The sequence below is a fragment of the Chlamydotis macqueenii genome, chromosome 1 (genome assembly GCF_036417535.1).
Source record: "Chlamydotis macqueenii isolate bChlMac1 chromosome 1, bChlMac1.mat, whole genome shotgun sequence".
NCBI lineage: Eukaryota > Metazoa > Chordata > Aves > Otidiformes > Otididae > Chlamydotis > Chlamydotis macqueenii.
The window spans coordinates 68,346,644-68,365,343 of record NC_141556.1 but is presented as its reverse complement, the minus strand read 5'-3'; the positions used below and the strand labels follow the sequence as shown (position 1 = coordinate 68,365,343).

At 38.5% G+C, this 18,700-nt stretch overlaps 1 protein-coding gene across 3 annotated transcripts in view; it reads right to left on the bottom strand.

Moving 5' to 3' along the window:
* ADIPOR2 (adiponectin receptor 2) overlaps positions 1–18,700 on the bottom strand; it is a 47,535-nt gene that overhangs the window by 9,122 nt on the left and 19,713 nt on the right. For all 3 annotated transcript variants that reach the window (XR_015259560.1, XM_086755652.1, XM_086755641.1), the window contains exons 2-3: positions 13,661–13,896; positions 791–910 (exon numbers count right to left, since the gene is read on the bottom strand). Coding sequence is in view for 2 of the 3 variants with exons in the window: in XM_086755652.1 (XP_086611778.1) it covers positions 791–910; positions 13,661–13,828 (288 nt within the window). In the remaining variant the exon portion in view is untranslated. The remainder of the gene's footprint in view (positions 1–790; positions 911–13,660; positions 13,897–18,700) is intronic.

Below are 18,700 nucleotides of genomic sequence, written 5' to 3'. Positions count from 1 at the left end.
AGGGAATTCATTTTACACAATCCACACTACAGAACATCTAAAAAGGGGAAAAGATTCATAGATTTTTAAAAACCCAAACAAAAAAACAAACAAACAAACAAACGACAAAACAACCCTCACACAAAAGATGACCAAGTAACTAGTGTCCCTCTGTAAAAACTCCAAAGAATAGTTCATAAAATCAGGAGGAACAAGTGTATAGAGGGGCAGCACTCCTTTCACCAGAAAGGAGGGCCAGAGACTGATACAGTCCCACAGCTTTAAAAAGTAGGAAAAATTGAGCCAAGGTCAGCAATTACTAAATCTAAAATGGATTTACTTAGATATACTTTTAATAAAGCCTTGTTTTCTTTTCAAGTAAGAGACAAAGCTTATTCTACAATGGATGCAAATGGTGTTGGAAAAGCAAAATATTTGCCTGTTTGAAGAAAACTGGAAAAAAAAAAAACGACCTCGTAAATGAAAGTGCCTGAACCAGGAACACAGGAAGCAGAAAGCTTTAATTCTGCTTTGCATTCACAAGTGTTCCTCAAGAGAGACTCCTCAGTTGCATGATCAGCTGTAGGGTCTCATTTGTAATCCCTGTTGTTCCATGCTTTACAATGTATTCATTTACGTCAGATTGAGATCCTGAGAAGCTGTATTGTTACTAGTTACAAAAAGCCCAGTCAGGGATGGTCTGTACCTGCTCTCCCTCACGTTAATAACACAGTTGCTGCAGGTATAGTCTGTTGCTCACTGGAGCTTCCTAAAAAAGGAAACTGCTTCATCAGTTTTGACAAGTCCTTACCTTACATACGAACTCTTCCATCCTCTCCATAGCATGGTGGGCTTGTAGAAGAGGTGACATACCCATAAACCCTTCGTCTTCTTGAGGTGACTCATCATTGTGTTTATAATCCTCAGAACACTGAGGAGGGGGGAAAAAAAATAGAGAAAATGCTTTGTAGAAAGATGAACAGAGAAAGGTGATGTTGTTTTAAATAAAGAAGTCTTCTTTCCTTGTACGGCACTGAGGAAGGAATTCAAAAGAACCAGCAAAAAAATTATTACATTCTTAAGTATCTGAGAACAACTCACATGTCTAATCCATTTTGCACATATTTTCACTAGGTTTGGAAGAAAGCAGTGTTCTTCTGTGAGTTACGCTTCATTAAAGCCCAGATATGGAGTCTGAGGCTTGCAGCCTACCCACCTCTAGGGAAGGATTACTTTCTATTTTATGTTTCAATGTCACCATGTCTGCCTTAATGCCTCTATAACATATATGGCATTTTTGGATAATAAAAGGCAAGTCAAGGAGAGGATTCCATTTACCCTGTTTGTTACAAACGCTTCACCTCAATTTTTAGTTCAAATCTGAAGATTATTCTGTTTAACTGACACTTCTGTTCAGCTCATAATCCAGTAATGGACATTTACTCATTTGTTTGACTTCCAAGTTATTTCAGAAACTAATGTCCCAGTCAGACAAAGGCAAGTTATCAAAGAAAAGCAGTAACAGACATCGGTTAGAAGCAAAATTCAAATAAAGAGAAACATCCATATGCCCAAGGTATACCAAGAGAGTTATGAAAACAAAACCAAAAAACCCATTGAGCCTAGATATTCAGCCGGAACACATCACTAATAACTTCACAGGAACAAGGTTTGGCAGTTTCCTACCCTATGTTGACTTATCACATCATCTACATATTATGATACGCTCTAACTTTCCATTGAGGAAAAAAATCAGGAGGGGCACAAAAGTTCTACATTTCTGTTTGCTTACTACAATGCTCATGGCCCATCAGAGACTCCATTCAACACTTCAGCTTCCAAGGTAAACAAATCTGAGAAAGCTAGAAAACAGAGAATGAGCCTTTTGTGCCTTTCAGGCTTGAGGAATAAAGCTGCCATATACCTCCCCCCACAACCTGTATGGAGATTGGCCTCCTCCGTATTACAAGCCACAACACTTTCTCCCTCCTATGCCCATATCAAGGTTAGCACTAAAATCAAGATTACTTATTAATAATGCCCTCTAAAGTGACTGAGAATCTAGTATACAACCTCACATACTTTATCTATGAATTATTATTAGTAATGTTCAGGTTAGTGTCCTGAACTTTGAGCCAGAGATCAGATCTGACTGTGCATTTGTTCCACATTATAGTGCTCTCCTTAGAGTAAGGCCTTATTAACTATTTCCATCAACAAGTTAACTGAACAAGCTGCTTAAAACTTTTGTATTCTAATAAATAAAAGGAGATTTCTTCCAATCTAGATTCTTCAATATTTTTGTTTTCTGAGAGAGAGTAATGACATGCTAATACTTGCTTTGTACCCAAGGCTTGCAGTAGCCACTGAAGTTTCATCTTTTGAAGAGGTCCTCCCACCATAGGTCTTGACTCAATTTTGTTTATCCAGAACACAGATCTCTGCTATGTAATACACAGTATACATCCTTTGCATTTTTACGTATAACCTCACACTTGTTAAGAGTAGAACAACTTGACTGACTCAATGAATATTCGTACATAATCCACGCCCCTTGTACTGTCTACTGCCTTCATTTATCATTCCAGTCAACATCACCTCTGAGCAAGTCTGGGCAATGACTTCATATTTTATAGCAGGTGATTGATATAAATATTGATCAGCTCAAGGCACATCCTACAGCAGTATAAGACAGTATTAAATACACTCTCAACTGCCTAGATTATCCCATTAATTCTATTGAGAAAAGCATTAGGCAACATCAAGATATAAAATAGGTTTAGTATCCTTCTGAAATAGACACATCTCCTGCTGGGCCAGAAAGCATATTAATAAAAAACAAATTTGGTTTCATTCTGACTCAACAACATTTACCGACATCATTTCCCACACTGTCAATTTTACTGGCTTTTTCTACTAATGGATCTCTTCTGTTAGGATTCTCAGTTTTCAATATCATAAATAATTAACTCAAGGTCATAGAAACATTGAATGGTTTGGGTTGGAAGGGGCCTTTTAAGATCATCTAGGCCAAGTCCCCTGCCATGGAGATCTGGATAAGATGTTCATGATAGTCTGCACAACCTTGCAAATCAAAGAGACCTTCAGCTCTCAAGGATACGCCTTACAAAAAAGCAAGGCTAGTGTTTAAGTAGCAGTGTACTTGATACAAGAAGCACTGCTATGCCTTTCAGCTCCCCTAGAATTCCCTCCCCCAGCACCACACAATGACCAGCTGGAATGGAGTGAACAAGTTAGTAATCCTCAATTTATAAAACTGGGTGGACTGAAGGAAAAAAGGTCCCTTACAGAATCAAAGCCTGTATTCATTGCAGTCTGCCCAGTGACTCAAAGCCAAAAATGTTCATTTCCCCCTCTCCACATACTCCCCATTTCTAGAATGCTGGGAAGGTTTAAATTTGAACAGACTGTAAAGCTCGAAGAGCACAGCTATTTATGAACTAGTCCAAAATCTCTGCATTTTGGCAATGTGCCTACAAACAAATCATTACTGAGCTTCTTTTAGTGATAAAAAGAATTCGTATCATATATACAGTCCAGATTACTGCCAGAAAATGGAATTGATTTTACTATCTCCTTCCTGCCATTAAACTGCAAAATTAGCATTCAAAGAAAAAAAAAAATCGTAAAGCTCAGCTTCTTAGTCCTTTTCTCACTAAGGAGGCAAAATGAGGCCCATTCTGGAACGTCTGTCCTCTCTTGACTCCCTCCCGTAACATCCCCTTAGAAAGAACAGTTAAGTGCAGCTCTTGGAAGCTGGAAATCTATACCTGGAGTACAATGCCAATGCCAGTTTTCATTTGGAAACCTGAAGGAGTCTATTGACCTTCAATTCTTCAGATAATGACTGAAGGGAAAAAAATATCACTTTGCTGTTCAGAAGGCATATTATTGTAAAATTTCCACTGCAACAAGTTCCTTTGTATCTTAGGATTCTCATATCCTAAGCCTTCTTTGGCTGATCATATCAGAAATTCAAGAATCCACGTCAATACACTACAGGATCTGTTTTCAACTATTTCTAAGTTCTACCCACAGAATAACATTTTAAAATGGGAAACACATGGAGTAAATAATCTCACTTGCCTAAGACCATGCAAGAAATGAGAGCTCAGAACAAAACTGATACTCCCACTTTTAAAGCAGTATGGTATATCCTGAATTAAGTGCTTCCAGAATGATTTTTTGCCTTTGTACTTTCTAGATCATTGGTCAAAAGGATTTTCACTGAGCTAATGTATCAGATGTTCTTTTACATCATCTAATTTACTAAATTTCTTTTAAAAGGAGTCTCAAATTTTGACTAAATAATTCTGTTAAGTTTTTTAAGATTTTACTGTATCTTGAAGTAAAAATCTTAATTCACCTGTAACAACCAATGGCTTCTGTATACTTACACTCTAGAGTGTCTGGACACTTAATTCTACGGAAATGCCAAACAACCCTTCCAATTTTAATCCTACTCCCTTTGCAAATTCATAGAGTGTTAAAGCTACAGACAAACATAGTACAGATACCTAATGAGATGGAAATTATACATCAGAACTACAAATGCATCCTCAGTTGAATAATGGTACCGGAGAGTAAACAAAACCTGAAGGACATGTGACAATGGTCAGAGTAAAATATTTTTACTGGTTTATCCATATTCACTGTATTTTAGGAAGTCTCCAGGTTATTTTGTGATAACAGTGATAGACAAGAAGGTAAAAGAAAGAAGTAGAAATCACACTTAATTATGCCACTTTGTACAGAGTTCCAGGGACAGATCATCTACTAAACAAGGATTTCAGAGTGTGCTTTGGGTAGAGATAGAAAAGGTTTAATGCCAAAACCAAGACTCAGAGCACCAGAGAAGACAAGAGCAAGAAACCTAAGAGCCCAACTGCACATTGCTCATCATTAAATAAGTTTATTTTAACATTAAAATCTCACTCTTTTATAGCAATAGCACAGAAGTTTTTTTAAAAAACTTTACATTTAGTACAAGAATCTGTTGCCTGAGTACAGTCCAAAAAAGTCAAATCACATAGCCAAAGACCCTGTTAAAGACAAAATTGCAGTAAAATCTGCTCTAGTAAATGCAATATACTTCTCTTGCCTACTACAACAGCTTATTCTTCTCACATAGATTACAAATTTTTATATTATCACTCTCAAATCTGTTAACAGACACTGTTTATTAATGCCCTTACTATGGAAAAGCCTGTCAGAAGTCAAGTCACAACAGGAGGAAGAGATTCCAGAAACCCTTTTCCCACTTTTGAGAAAGTTGTGTTCTCTGGACTTCAAGCAGTAAGAGTCTAGTTTCTTGAGGTCTGTAGTTTCTTTACGTCATTTTAAAAATTTATAGAAAGTTTGAGAGTTTGCACATTACTACTACTTGCACAGGTGACAAACAAGCTCTTGTTCATCACTTCAGAATACAATTTTGCTAGAAAACATTATCAATCTGTGTTCACCAGAGTGTGCAAAATGAAACATAAGTCTATCTTGAATGAAGCCATGTCAAAAGCGGTCCTCTTCTCCCTCACTTCCATCTTCCTTTACATGGCACTGGCACCCCTCTGATCCTTGGGTTGATTAGCTGATCTAGTACTAATCTGGCAGAAATTACTCACATTTTTACTAGGAGAGCTTGCTTTTAGATAATAAAGTTGGGTCAGATAACCAAGGGATTTAAGGAGCTCAAGTTTGTGCAACAGAAGGAAAGGGATCATCAGCTCCCATTTTACTGAGATCCACTAGAGAATACTTTCTGTGGATCATGTGCAAGGCTACGTTTCTTTCGATGCATATCAGCTGCATGCCAAATGATCCCCAGACTCCCTTTTTGTAGTGTTCATCAGTTAGAAAGGAGCCTAAGAACCTCACTAGGCATGGACTAAGGGAAGTTAAACTATATACGATCACTTCAACGGGTTGCTGTATTACCAAAACTTCCAGCAGCTTTCAGGATTGCACTTTCAGGAATTTGAGTTTTCATTGGCTGCACGTGTTGTATGTGATGCAGAATCAGGAGTGCACACATTAGCCAGTAACTCTAGAAATTGCAATACAAGACTCCTAAACCCCAGAAAGGGCAGAACTCTTCTGTGTTGGGGTTCCTTTTTGGAAAGAGTCATCACTTAGTTACTCGAGGGCCTAACTGACCATGCACACAGTATTAAGCTCCGGAGTTAACGAAGTCCCATGTTTCAAAGCTCACTGTTCAATTCCCCTTCAAGATGCCATCGGTGCCCTAAAGCTACCATCACAGAAACTTCCAAAGCACGATGCAGTCTGAATCTGTTCTAATGTTCTCGTTGCTTGCTTCAGTTGCTGATAGACGCTCCCCTACTCTCTTGTTGTTCTGTGTCCTGACAGAACTCTGCCTCGGAATGAACATATCGTTGTAACACAGGCAAGATAATTCAGAAAAAGCAAATGTCTTGATTAACACTGAGTCGTGGGATATTATACAATTGAGTGCTTATATACAATTCTCTTCATAAAATGCAAGTTAGAAAACATATGTTGCTGCCTTTACAATACCACTGTTATCCCCCATATTAAACTGAAGTCACAAAGTCTAGACATGACTTGGGAGTTTTTGCTCTTGTTTATCTTGATCTCATCAGATGAATGATTAATAGTGTTTAACGTGACATGCAAGTAATTTAATGTTTCTTGGGGCAGCATGCCAGATTCAGTAACTCGAGAGCATTCGGCATAATGGCCAAGATACGTTCAAGGCTATAATATAAAAATGCTATTTTTCTAATCGCAGTCCTGTAAATCCTTTTTAGCCAGTCAGATTGCTTTTTTTTCAGCAACTCCCTCCATGCCCATTCTGTCAACTGATCTTTTATTAACTGGTCTTTCGTAAGGGGAAAGCAGTGATAGGTGGTGACATGCCATGACACTTCCCCTAAAAGCCTGTTGCACATTTTTCAGAATTTCATCAGCTTATATTCTTTGGATTGTGAGTAATTAACTGGAAAAGCATAGCACCTTAAAACTTTTCCTGACTTCCTCTAACTTCTGCACAAACCAAGCTATTTTGAAGTAACAGTTTTGTCCAAGAGTTTACATTCTCTCCTAGTCTGACAGGGTTGTAAACATACACACACCACAGTTTCCAAAAGGCTAACTGCATTTACCCTCTAAGCAGGGTGTGCAAAGCTGTTTGTGCTGTCACAGGACCAAAAAAAGCCTTTCATTAGCGCTGTGCCAAAGACCCTTTCAGTCTATTGGTCAAAATGTTAAGTACTTGAAGGTTCCTGGAGTTTAGCATTTTTCCTTTGTAGGTCACCTTCTTATGAAAGCTGTACTCCATTTAATATAGCATTTGGAAACAGTTTTATACAACTGGTCATGGGTGACTGCTTGCTGGCACTCATTAAAAAAAAGCACTAACATTTAACACTCATTTAGCAAATAGTCCTAGGACAAAGTCACATTTTGGCTTCAGCAACCTTGTTAATACACCCTTAATAGAACCAGCTCCCTCATTAAATATCTTCAGATGAAAAGGATTTGTTGAATCTCTAAGCAGTAACACCTGCCCGCGCCCCCCCCCCGCCCCCCCCCCCACTTGATGAGGGCCAAAGACCTCAATGTCTGCATGTGCTCATCAGTAGACTTTGAGAAAAAAGCCTCTAGGAATTGCTTCTACCACAGAAGATTATCATGTGCCATTTTCTGCTCCTCTGTCATTGTTAATCCTGACAGCAGAAAAAGAAAAGCAGCATGCTGGGCTTATGGAAAAAAAAATGCTGTTAAAAAAATAAACAAAGAGCGAATGAAAGTGTACTGCTGAATTGAACATAAAAGCAGAGTCAATCAATCTAAAACAGTTGGAGGAAGATGCAAGTTAACCAACCAGTACAACACTATTTTCTCTTATATCACCATGAAAGGCTGTCACGTCCCCTACTGCTGCCCAAATCGGGCAGATACGATCTCCAGAAGAATAAAGGAAAAAAACTGTGGAATGTAGCCCTTGTCCAGGGAAACAGTTGTGCCAGTGTATGATAAACAAAACCACTCCCTCCCTCTTCTAGTTTCAACACACAGCACAGCACGCAATGGTTGCAAAACCAGCCAGCAGGCTGCAAACTCAGCAGAGTACCAACACTTCCCCTCTCAAAGAGCTAAGACTCTCCAGACTAAAAGGAGACAGTTAAATCCAGCGGCAACTCAACAAGCCATAACCTATTACAACTTTCTTGTTAATTCACATGAGAGTTTTCCAGGAGATATGGCCATTCCCCCATGTTACCAGCCTTCTGGGCAGAATGCTGTCTACTCGTGGTTGACTAAGTCACCAGTTTCTGTCTTTTCTGCAGACGTACAAGCTCTAAAAGCCTGTTAATAAACCAGGCACATCAACTGTCAGTGAAAGACGCATCAGCATCTGACCAACTCAAGCCTATGGAGCCTCGAAACGATCTCCACAGATGTATCACGTCCTTGTACTGCTTAAGTGGGAATACTTGCAGATATTACCCTCTGTGTATCAAAAAATGCTCTGCTGTACAAAAAAAAAAAGGGGGGATATTTGCATAAAAAGATACCAGATTCAAGCACTTACTTCAATGACTAGCAGTCTGAGTAAAATATGCATTACTTCCAGTGCTTAGAACAGCAAGTGAAGGGGAAATTCAGATGTTAAGATCTTTTGACCTGAAGTAAAATGCCAATTCACATGCTTTCAAAGAAATAATGTTCTTTCTCAAGAGTCTCAAAAATGGAGGAAAGGAAGAGGTGATAAAGAAGTCCACAGAACAACAAATTTTGAACATAACCTACTTTAAAACAAAAGTAGTCATGTTTTTGTGGGACCTCAAATTCTATTATGCCAGGTCCCTCCCATACACACTCAGAAGAAAATCTCTACCAACAAAAGCTGTAATGCAATGCAGGAAGAAGGCAAATACAGAAGCAACAAAAGCTATAACGCAATGCAGGAAGAAGGCAAATACAGAAGCAGATGCCAAGTTTTTCAATCATGACTCCAAGTACCAATAGTAAAATGCTAGATTGAAAATCAAGCTAAATGGTTTCAAACTAAGAGAGAAATTTGCAAGTAAATATATAAAGGAAAAAAATCTAAGCTGATCAGAATTTATGAATATCAGCTCCAGAAACACTATTGTTCAGACTCAAATGTCTACCTTTGGCCTTCAAGACTTCACCTAAATCTTTTTTCAATCAGCACACATCATAAAGACAAGCTGACAATTCCGTGAGTTTACATGCATCCTTCTGTAAATACCAAAACTATTTTTGTAGTCTATTTTCGTAGATAATACATACACACTTCTGGAACAAAAAAGGCTTTGAGTAACTTCTATGATTCAGGTTAAAAGTCTCAAGTCATTTGCTCACCTTCCAATTATTATAAAACTTTCCTTTTGTACCTGAGAATGTTAACATCCTTCTGTCTCCCTCCTTTAAGTCACTTTGGTATTTATGCTCAAGAAAAAAAAAAAACAAAAACAAAACCACTTTGTAGCTACATGCAGGTATCATGAAATTTGTCAGACATCAAGTAAATTCCACTTGAAGTCAAAACCCACACTCCCTGAGAAGCAATCCAGATGAGTATTTGCCCAATACTCATCTTCTGTTCATTCAGATGACTTGAGAGCTATGCATACTTCCTCCCAAACCCCTACTACAGGTTATCAAACACTTCAGAGCAACAGGTCTCCACTTCATGGGCACATTTCGGTGCCACACAGGACAACTGCACAACGCAGCTCAACTGCATAAAAGGAATCATCATTCAGGAACACAAAAGCCTGATGATGGGAATAAAAGCAAAGAAAATGGTTCTTTTGTTTACCTTCTGTCACTGGCAAGTTAAAGGACAAAAGGAAAGAGGCAGGCAGTGGTTTTCAGGGCTGCATAAAAAGCCCATTCATCAGGTTATAAGAAGTCACATGCATTTGATTGTGTCAGCTTAACAAAGCCACAATAAGAGAGATTTCCTTAGGAACTAACAATGTTGGAATTACAAAGGTAGTTGAGACACAGAAACAGTAGGACAGGAGAAAAAATTGCCAAAGGCTAGGCAATCCAGCATGCTACAGGAGGGAAGCACCTGCTGAAAAAAGCCTTATTAGGACATATAAACTAGAGAAAGGAAAAAAAGTTTGAACTGTTGAGAGAAAGAATTACACAGCTTGGCCGACCATCTTCTCACCATGAAATTCTTAACATTCAGATAAATGGTTACTATTTCTCAAAGTCACAGAAGGTACACCACTCATCTGCCACTAAACTAATGGCATGTTTAAAGAAGAGAGCAAGATGTGTATCTATTCTTTGAACAGATAGTTGCAATGAACATATATGCACCCTAGCAGAGAACAGAGTTATGGGACAAAATATAGACTAAGAGATTCAGGTGTAAAAGAATAATGATTTTATATGATCCATATCTTCTTACAAGTATAATTATAAAACTGTCAGATTAACAACACTGGCAGAAGGATGCAGCAGTTTTATTATGATTTTGGATAAGCATGCTCAATATAGCTAGTAAATCTTTGCTCTGTGTATTCAATGAATGCCGTAATTCACAGAAAGTAGGATCTTCAATGCAATTTTTAGTTCATAGCTATGCAACCACCCAGGCAGGTTACTGGTGCCAAGAACAAAGGCCTCAGAAAAAGCTTTTAGGACTAAATTTGATTTCTTAATACCACCTCTAATTTTTTCCATCAAGATGCTGTATTTCTAAAGAGGCCCATCAAAATCAGAAATAGACAGTGTACAATACAAGCTGTGGGGGGAAATGGAAAATAACTCTGAACAATACAGTAAATAGTATGCTTCCACACACCTCCTTAGAAAAGACTTAAAATAATTCATCAAAAGCAACTACTACCTCTTAAGGGCTCAGACTACTTCCTCCTACGACTGGAGAAGAAAGGGAAAGGAATCTTACATAGTAGAGTTTGGGGCATATTTTACATAAATGAAGGAGCTGCAATGATACAAAAAGGGTAGCAGCAAGCAACAGGAAAAGCAAACAATACAATATTGTCACAGGATAAAAATATACACATTTTTACACTAATAACTCAAGTCTTAGGCCCGGTAGATTTTGGGGAAGTATCGTATCAGAATACATCTAGATTATGATATTCAAGAAACTAAATACAATTAGCTTGTCATAAGCAGAAGTATTTACAAACATATTCAAGGACCAGAGTTGGTCTACCATCAAGACACCACATAGCCCTCATCCACGTTCCAACATAGGAAACCCTTGATTGTTACCGTCAGCTTCAACGTGTTTGCATTTAGCCACCAGAACAATAACATAGCAGGCATCACCTGAGTCCTTTTATAATGCTATGTTTAGCTTGTGTGCATGAGTACTATTGCCATCTGTGGAAGAACAATGACCTTACATTACTGTTATCTAAAGAAGAGTCTCTTCAAAACCAGAGGAAAATAATGCTTTTGAGCTAATAAGTCATCTCTACTGAGGCAGTTGCACGTAAGGAGACTGTACAGTACAGCAAAAAAGTGACTCCTAGCTGGCATTTGAGTAACAGCTCTGCTGAGGCTTATATAAGACAGAGGAAGATATATAGCGTAATGTTTTTTCCAGATTATTTAGAACACTGCACTATGTCACATAATAAAGGCCATTTGGCAAGCTAATATTGGTACTTTTGTCAGAGTGTTTTGGGGATGCTCTGAAGCATCAATTATTCAACCTTTTGAGAGAAAAAAAAATTAAAGATATCACAGTATTAAAAACAAGAGATCACTGAAGACAGGAATAAAAGTTGAGGATGAAAAAAAGGAAAAAAAAGCAGGAGGCTATATAAGGCAGAGAAAGTGAGGCAATTGGAAGACAGAACAGCAAGGCTCAAATGGCAGAAAAAAAAAAATTCTGTGGCAGCATTTTAGGAGACTAGGAAGAAGACATCAAATACAAGAAAGCTAAATATTGGTAGTGAGCCAAAATAAAAGAAACACATACTTTTATCACAAGGATGAAAGAAAAAAAAAATAGACTAACACATGCTAAGAATGCCTAGAAAAGCAGAATAGATAATGAGAGTACTTTAACCATTTTCCGAAAGTCTAAAATTAAACACTTCGACTCATCCAAATAATTTCTATTTGGCTAAGCAAATGTACAGAAAGAATTATAGGCCATAATCAATTATGAGCTTTTACTTTGGGCTATTCCATCTGCAGGCAACAGGTAACTCATATTATTCAACCAGGAAAGTCAGAGACAAGAATTAAAACAACCTTCAAAAAGGACCATCCCAAACACACTGTCATATAAACATATGTATGTTCAAAATATCTGCTAGTACAACTCAACTTTTCATTTTTCTAGCCTTAGCAAACCCAGCTATTGGCTAACACTTTGCACCTTGTACACATCCTTTATGACCTTCCACATAATGCAAAGAAAAAGACTCTGGGTACTTCCTGTTTTGATACTGAGAATGTCCTATAGAAGTTTTATCAGTGTACAACTTACAGTGCATTAGCTTGGTTTATTAGCCATGAATACCTGTTCTGACTTCTCATTTCAAGGACACTTGAAACTAAATTCAGTAAGGGCTCCAACTAATCAAGTTAAGATAGCCTAATACAGGTTCACATGTCAGCTGAACCATGATAGTGGTCCATGCACACACCCAGAATCTGTGGCAAATGCAGTTACGGCAACAGCCCAACTCTTCTGCATTGAAGGCTACGCTAAGTAGCATCTGCATGTTTTTGCTGCCAGCTAAAGCCACACAGTGCTGTAACTGAGCTGATACAGTAAACTCATTAAGCCATGATAAATTTAATAGTGAGCCTAAGCCGAATGCCTCTTCCACTTCACTGTGTTGATACCCATCTGTATATATCCTGGGAGAAGCATTAATTAGTTCTGAAACTCTCTAACCAGAAGGTACTTTTGTCCAGTGCTGGGAGACATGACCTGCATACAACACCTAATTAAGCTGTGGAACGTCTTTCCGCAGGATGTTATGGCAGCTAAAATTTGCAAAGGCTCATGCACTAAAAATTCAAAAACATTGCCACTGGCTCAGGAAATCTGTGAGCTACCAATTACTAAAGGCTGGGAGAGTGTCCTAGAGAAGTAATACAACATGCTTCCCCATCCCCGTACTCTTCCTAATGAGTCTGTTACTGGCTACTGTCCGAGACAGGGTATCACACACTGTGGATGTTCGGTCTAATCCAGTACGGCCATTCTCCCAACAAGAATGCTTGCAGATTTTTCTGCCCTAATCTCTAAGACGACAGCAAACAGGCAAGGTTCAGATTACATTCAGACAGCGTTAATGTATCTTCTCCTTTCACTTATAATTAATTGGAAGTTACAAACCAAAAATCTTTTCATAACACCAGCGTGTCAGCAGAGTCAAATTTCTTTCAGGAGGGAATAAAAAAAAAAAAAAAAAGCTGATAAACTTACACTTATGCCCCGTCTAGTGACCCAAGTTCTCATACATTCAGCTGAATATTTCTGGCACCTTCCTGGTTTTATTACAGTTATTGAGCAGGCATAAAGAGGTTGCAGGCTCAAGGTTCACATTTCTGGAACTTACTTCAAGCACTGAAGCACTTATGTCAAAATTCGTTTTTCCTAGCAAACCTAACAGATAATCATAAAACTTACATTTTCCTGGTCAGAAGACAGAGATGGCTCCCCTAAAAGAAGCCTCTGCTCAGAGTTGTCCTCTTCAAGAGCTGCCTGTGTTGTTGCAGTGTCAGACATGTGTCCTTTTCTGAGCCGTAGACCTGGCTCTGGAGAACCAGCATTATCGAGTTCCGTTAGTTCATTCATGAGATGCTGGAAGCCTTCTCAAATATTTTGCTTCCTCTTGGTTCGGTTTGGCTGATTAGGTGTTGGCTCTGAAAGACAAATAATTTGTATAACTAAACCGAAGTTAAAAAGAGTGTAAGAGTTGGCTGGAAGAAGAGCATGCTAAAAGCTACCAAACACCTATGACAACTGCTTTTACATGTGCCCAGACTCCCACAGGATCAATTATATGGACTTCTACACTGCTGGACAATGAATTCTCATCTTGTGACCACAAGTACTTTTGTATCCTAACACAAGTTAAACACAACTTTCAAAGCTGACAGAAAGTGAGCTGCATAAAATAGTAAATTCACAAAAGCACAGTGATGTTTTTATAAGTTATTATTTTTATTTTCACAAAGTTGCAAACACTGGACTGTTAATACTATTTAGAAAGAAACTACTTATCACAGGCACTCTATAATTATCAGCTTTTTGTGGGTAGGAAGCTCCTACCCAGGCTCAGTCATCTGGCCTACGTTTCACCAAAACTAGGACACTAAATATTGGTACAGCTGCTTGGGTAGTAGCAAGCAAGCAGAGCTCAAGTAGCAACTAACTTCAAACAGACTGCAAGGAGGGCAGTAGTACACACAGTGACTATGCTTCCCTTCCTTAAATTAACATGTTCACCATTACTGCTAGCAAAGGGTCTGCACCTTTACTTGTATAAGGAATTAGACCACAGAGATTTAAACACCATTCATTCCATCACAGCGATCAGAAATAGATAATTCTCTCAGAAAACAGTAATCCATGCTTTCTGCTTCGCAAGGTAACTATATTTTACACTTGTAACACTGCAAAAAGGATAAAAATTTAACTCAAGATGCTGAAGATTAATTAAATTTGCAGAAAATTGCCTAATGACAATCTGTTAATTTGATCCTTCATCCAAGATTACTATTGGTAACCTATTTATCTCATACATTGCTGTGTGGTGGTCACTTCAATAGCCAGACAAGAGATAATTGTTTGACACTGGTTTCCTTGGGAGGCACAACAGCCAGAGCACTTTGAAATCAGAGTGCCAGAAACCATCAAAATGAATTAGTGCTCAGCTGAGGCTTCAGAATCACTTTGAATGAGAATCTATCCATTTTGTACTAATCACTTGATGTCATTCTATGACTGTAGCATCTAACTACTTAGATGTGACTAACACATAACATTAACATAACCCATTTAGCAAGTTTTAACTTGCCAGGGTGCATAATTAGATTGGAATTTTAGTGCCCAATAAAAGATGCTGAACTTTGTTATAATGTGGGAGGGCAAATTAAAAAATATAAGATAGGGGATTGATATTGGTCGTCTTGTAATGAAATATAATCTCCAAAAAGCCAATAAAGAACATACTCCTTCCTTTCAGGGACTATTCTCATTTATATGATCACTGCAAGATAATTCTCGGCTCTGACAAATGTGCTGGAGCTAATTTTGCTGCAGCAGTTTGTAATGTTATATCCCCTCAGCTGCCCGTCAATCCCCAGAGGAAAGAGCTGCTAATGAGCAGGTAACAGACTTTGCAGAACTAATGATACCTCGGTTGTTCGAGTTCAGTATGGCACACTGTTTTAATCGCCCAAGAAGGTAAGTTTACAATATGACAGCAGAGCAGATGGTATGCCCACCTTCCTGCTAACTCCACTATAGGGTCAGTAACCTCCATCTGAGAAGTAACATCTAAAATGGCCACAGCTGTTTACTTGGTAAACACAAGAGCCACAGGACCATCAGCCCATGAGAATTAAGCCAAAGTTTAACAACATTACACAGGAAGTCAAGTGAAGAAGTCGAGCAAGTGGATTTTAAGACCAAGAACAAATATTTAGAAAACCACAGAACAACTGAAATCTTGACTGTTTCTGTCGTATTTCAAGCAGCCAATTCACAATTCTATTTTTATGCAAGAAACATTAAGACATTGCCACATCGCCGTTTGGCAAAATTGATCTAGGGAAGAAAGAAAAGAGCATGCAACAAGAAATACAGTTTAAAGTGAAACTGATTTGGTATCTTAATTTAAAAGTCAACTTATAAGAGAATAATTTCAGTAAAGTACACTGTACCAATATGAAGCTGTAGCTAAAACCCATTAAAAAATGCAAGTAAGCAGAGCAGCTGTTTGTAAACAATGTTTACAAACTCACACACACATCCCTACCTGATATTCCACACAACACTTCAAACAGGTAGTTGAAACAGTCATAGTTAGTTTCACGCATTGTTCAATCTGCATGACACATTTAACCAGCAAGTTTTACTAGTTTTTCTTTCTACCAACTTTAAGCAACACAATTGCCATTGTGTGCTGCATTACCTGCTATATTGCCCAAGAGCATGCACTTACACCACCTCTGTGACATTGGGGGAGCAATGCTGAAAGAGCCACAGTAACAACCAACACAACAGGCTTAACCACATTTGACCAAGATGCTTGCAAAACGTTCTTCTAATACAAGGTGCAAGAATGCCAAGAGACTTTTTAAATCAAGCCTTGAAGATTTACTTCACTAGCACTCACTGCCAAGCAATCACTAAGGTTAAAAATAAAACACGCATTTCACCTCCAGTGGGTGAGATTTGCATTCAGCAGTAGAGTTGAACTTTAGAATTCTGCATAAATAGAAGGTCTTGTTTCTTGAAATTACAGTGGAATTGCTCAATGAACTAAGATGTTTCCATGTTGTCCCTCATACAGCATCCTTTTAGTGCTAAATACTCTTGGCCCTTACTGAGCATGCAAAGGTAAGCAAGTCGAAAGACAGTCCAAAAGCACTGCTGCTGGTTTTTAGTCCTTTTTAAAAATGTACTACAAAAGCGAAAAAACACATGCCTAAATGCAGCACGGAGTTGCCAACAGTAAAGTGCTCATAGACAGAGCTATTTGTTCACAAGTGAAAGAAGCAGTCTGAGATTATGAACAGGAAAGCAACAGATGGTCTTTAATTTCTATTATAAAGTTTCTATGACTCCGCAGTTCAGTGAAAGGTCTGAAAGACTAGGATGACCTTTTCCTAAGAAAATAGGAAATCTAAGTATAGTCAGTAGCATCAAGCCAGAAGATGATGGTTGAAACACTGTAAATTAAGAAACTTATTGCCCCATTCTGTCTCCGAGACTAGGCAGGTCATGAAAACAAAAACTGGAAAACAGAAGGCTATAGAACACCTGAGGTGTTGGAAGAGATTGGTTTGTTGCCTTTTTTTTTAATATAGAAAACTTCTAAAGGCTAAGTTCAATTTTAGAAAGGAATTACCAGTTTAATACTGTCACAGTTCTAAACACATTGTATAAATACAAAATGTAGTACTCCATTAGTCGACTTAGTATGCTGCTGCAACCATACAACCTACAAAGCCCAAGTGGTCATCACACCCAGCTGCTCACTCCACCTCAATTCAGAAGTCAACCCCATAGCAAGGGGAGTCAGTGCCAGTTTCAGGCTGTAGATGAATACTCATCATCTTTCTGAAAACAGAATCAGAATGCAAAACTATTTCAGCAGCTCACTGCAATTGTGCAATGCCAGAGGAGTCAACATCCACAATTACAGAGCACATTTAGGACGCCGTTGCACTCCTCAAGATTACAAGGAAAAAAATTTTTACACAAACTTAAGCACAACAGGATGATGCTACTATTCTTTGTAAGATCTTCCTGGATATTCCCCAGGATAAGCGATACAGCTCTTCTAACTTCCCAGAATTCACCTGGCACGAGGACTGGTTTTTTACTTAAGCTGAACAATGCCACATGGTAGCAAAGCAAAGAAAGCACGCTAAAGGTAGCATTTGTAGTTAAATTTAAGAGATCTGTAACTCCCTTTTTAGGATAAAACACAGTCCCAGATAGTCAAACTATCCCCCCACTACTCCTAAGCAAATCAAGCTCCAGCATCTGGCTCTTCCCAGTATGGTCCTCCTGTAAGTAGCACAAGAATGATCCCTTCAAAGCTATTTCATTCCGCCTGTAACCAGCATTTGGAAAACAACATCCCCTTCTATTCCCCTCTCATTGATCAACAGTGTCTGTGATGGAAACTTTCTTGTTCAGGGCAATGGCATCCACTGTATGCTCTTTCCTTGCTAATCCTCTTCAAAACATCCCTTAAACTAGCATAAGCAATGCATACACAATGGACAAATCTTCATAGAGTTAGCTCATTCTCCCTAACAGAGCTTAGTTATCAAAAGAACAAAAGGCCATAATGAAAATTTCAGGCTACACCATTTCTCAGAACATTCATTAATGTTCAGTGAAGGGCCTGAGTGCCTGAAAAGTCTTAAGAGATACTATCTCAATCTACAAACTTTGCCTTGCCTGTGTCAATGTACCGTCACAGGTACAACAGCGTTACTAGTTGGCTAGCTACATCCATGCCAGTAAAATGGCAAAGCTGATTGAACAGTAAGCCACCTATGAGTTAAATAATTCTACCAAATACAAAGCTGTTTAGACTAGGCCTTTAGGAACCAAATAGGCACAACTCCATTTCCAGAACCATTAGTACCGGTACAAATGGCAAAGCACTTCCAGTATAACCCAGGAGCGGATCATTTGTGAGAAGAACACAGCTTATACAGGCCGGTGGAGGGGATTTTTTTCCTATAAAATGTTTGATTCTGGCTACCTAGACTGAAATAGTAAACATACTAAACTGTAAATGAAACAAAATGTAGCTTTCTTGGCACGCTGTATTTCTGGTAGGAAGGTCCTGCCAGAAGTAGTCCCTCCCAAATGGTACAGTAACACCAACAGTATTCAGGAACATCACACAAAAGCTTAAATTATTCTCAGGTGACACTGGCATCATTCAATCACCCATCTGGTTCTCCTACTCCTTAG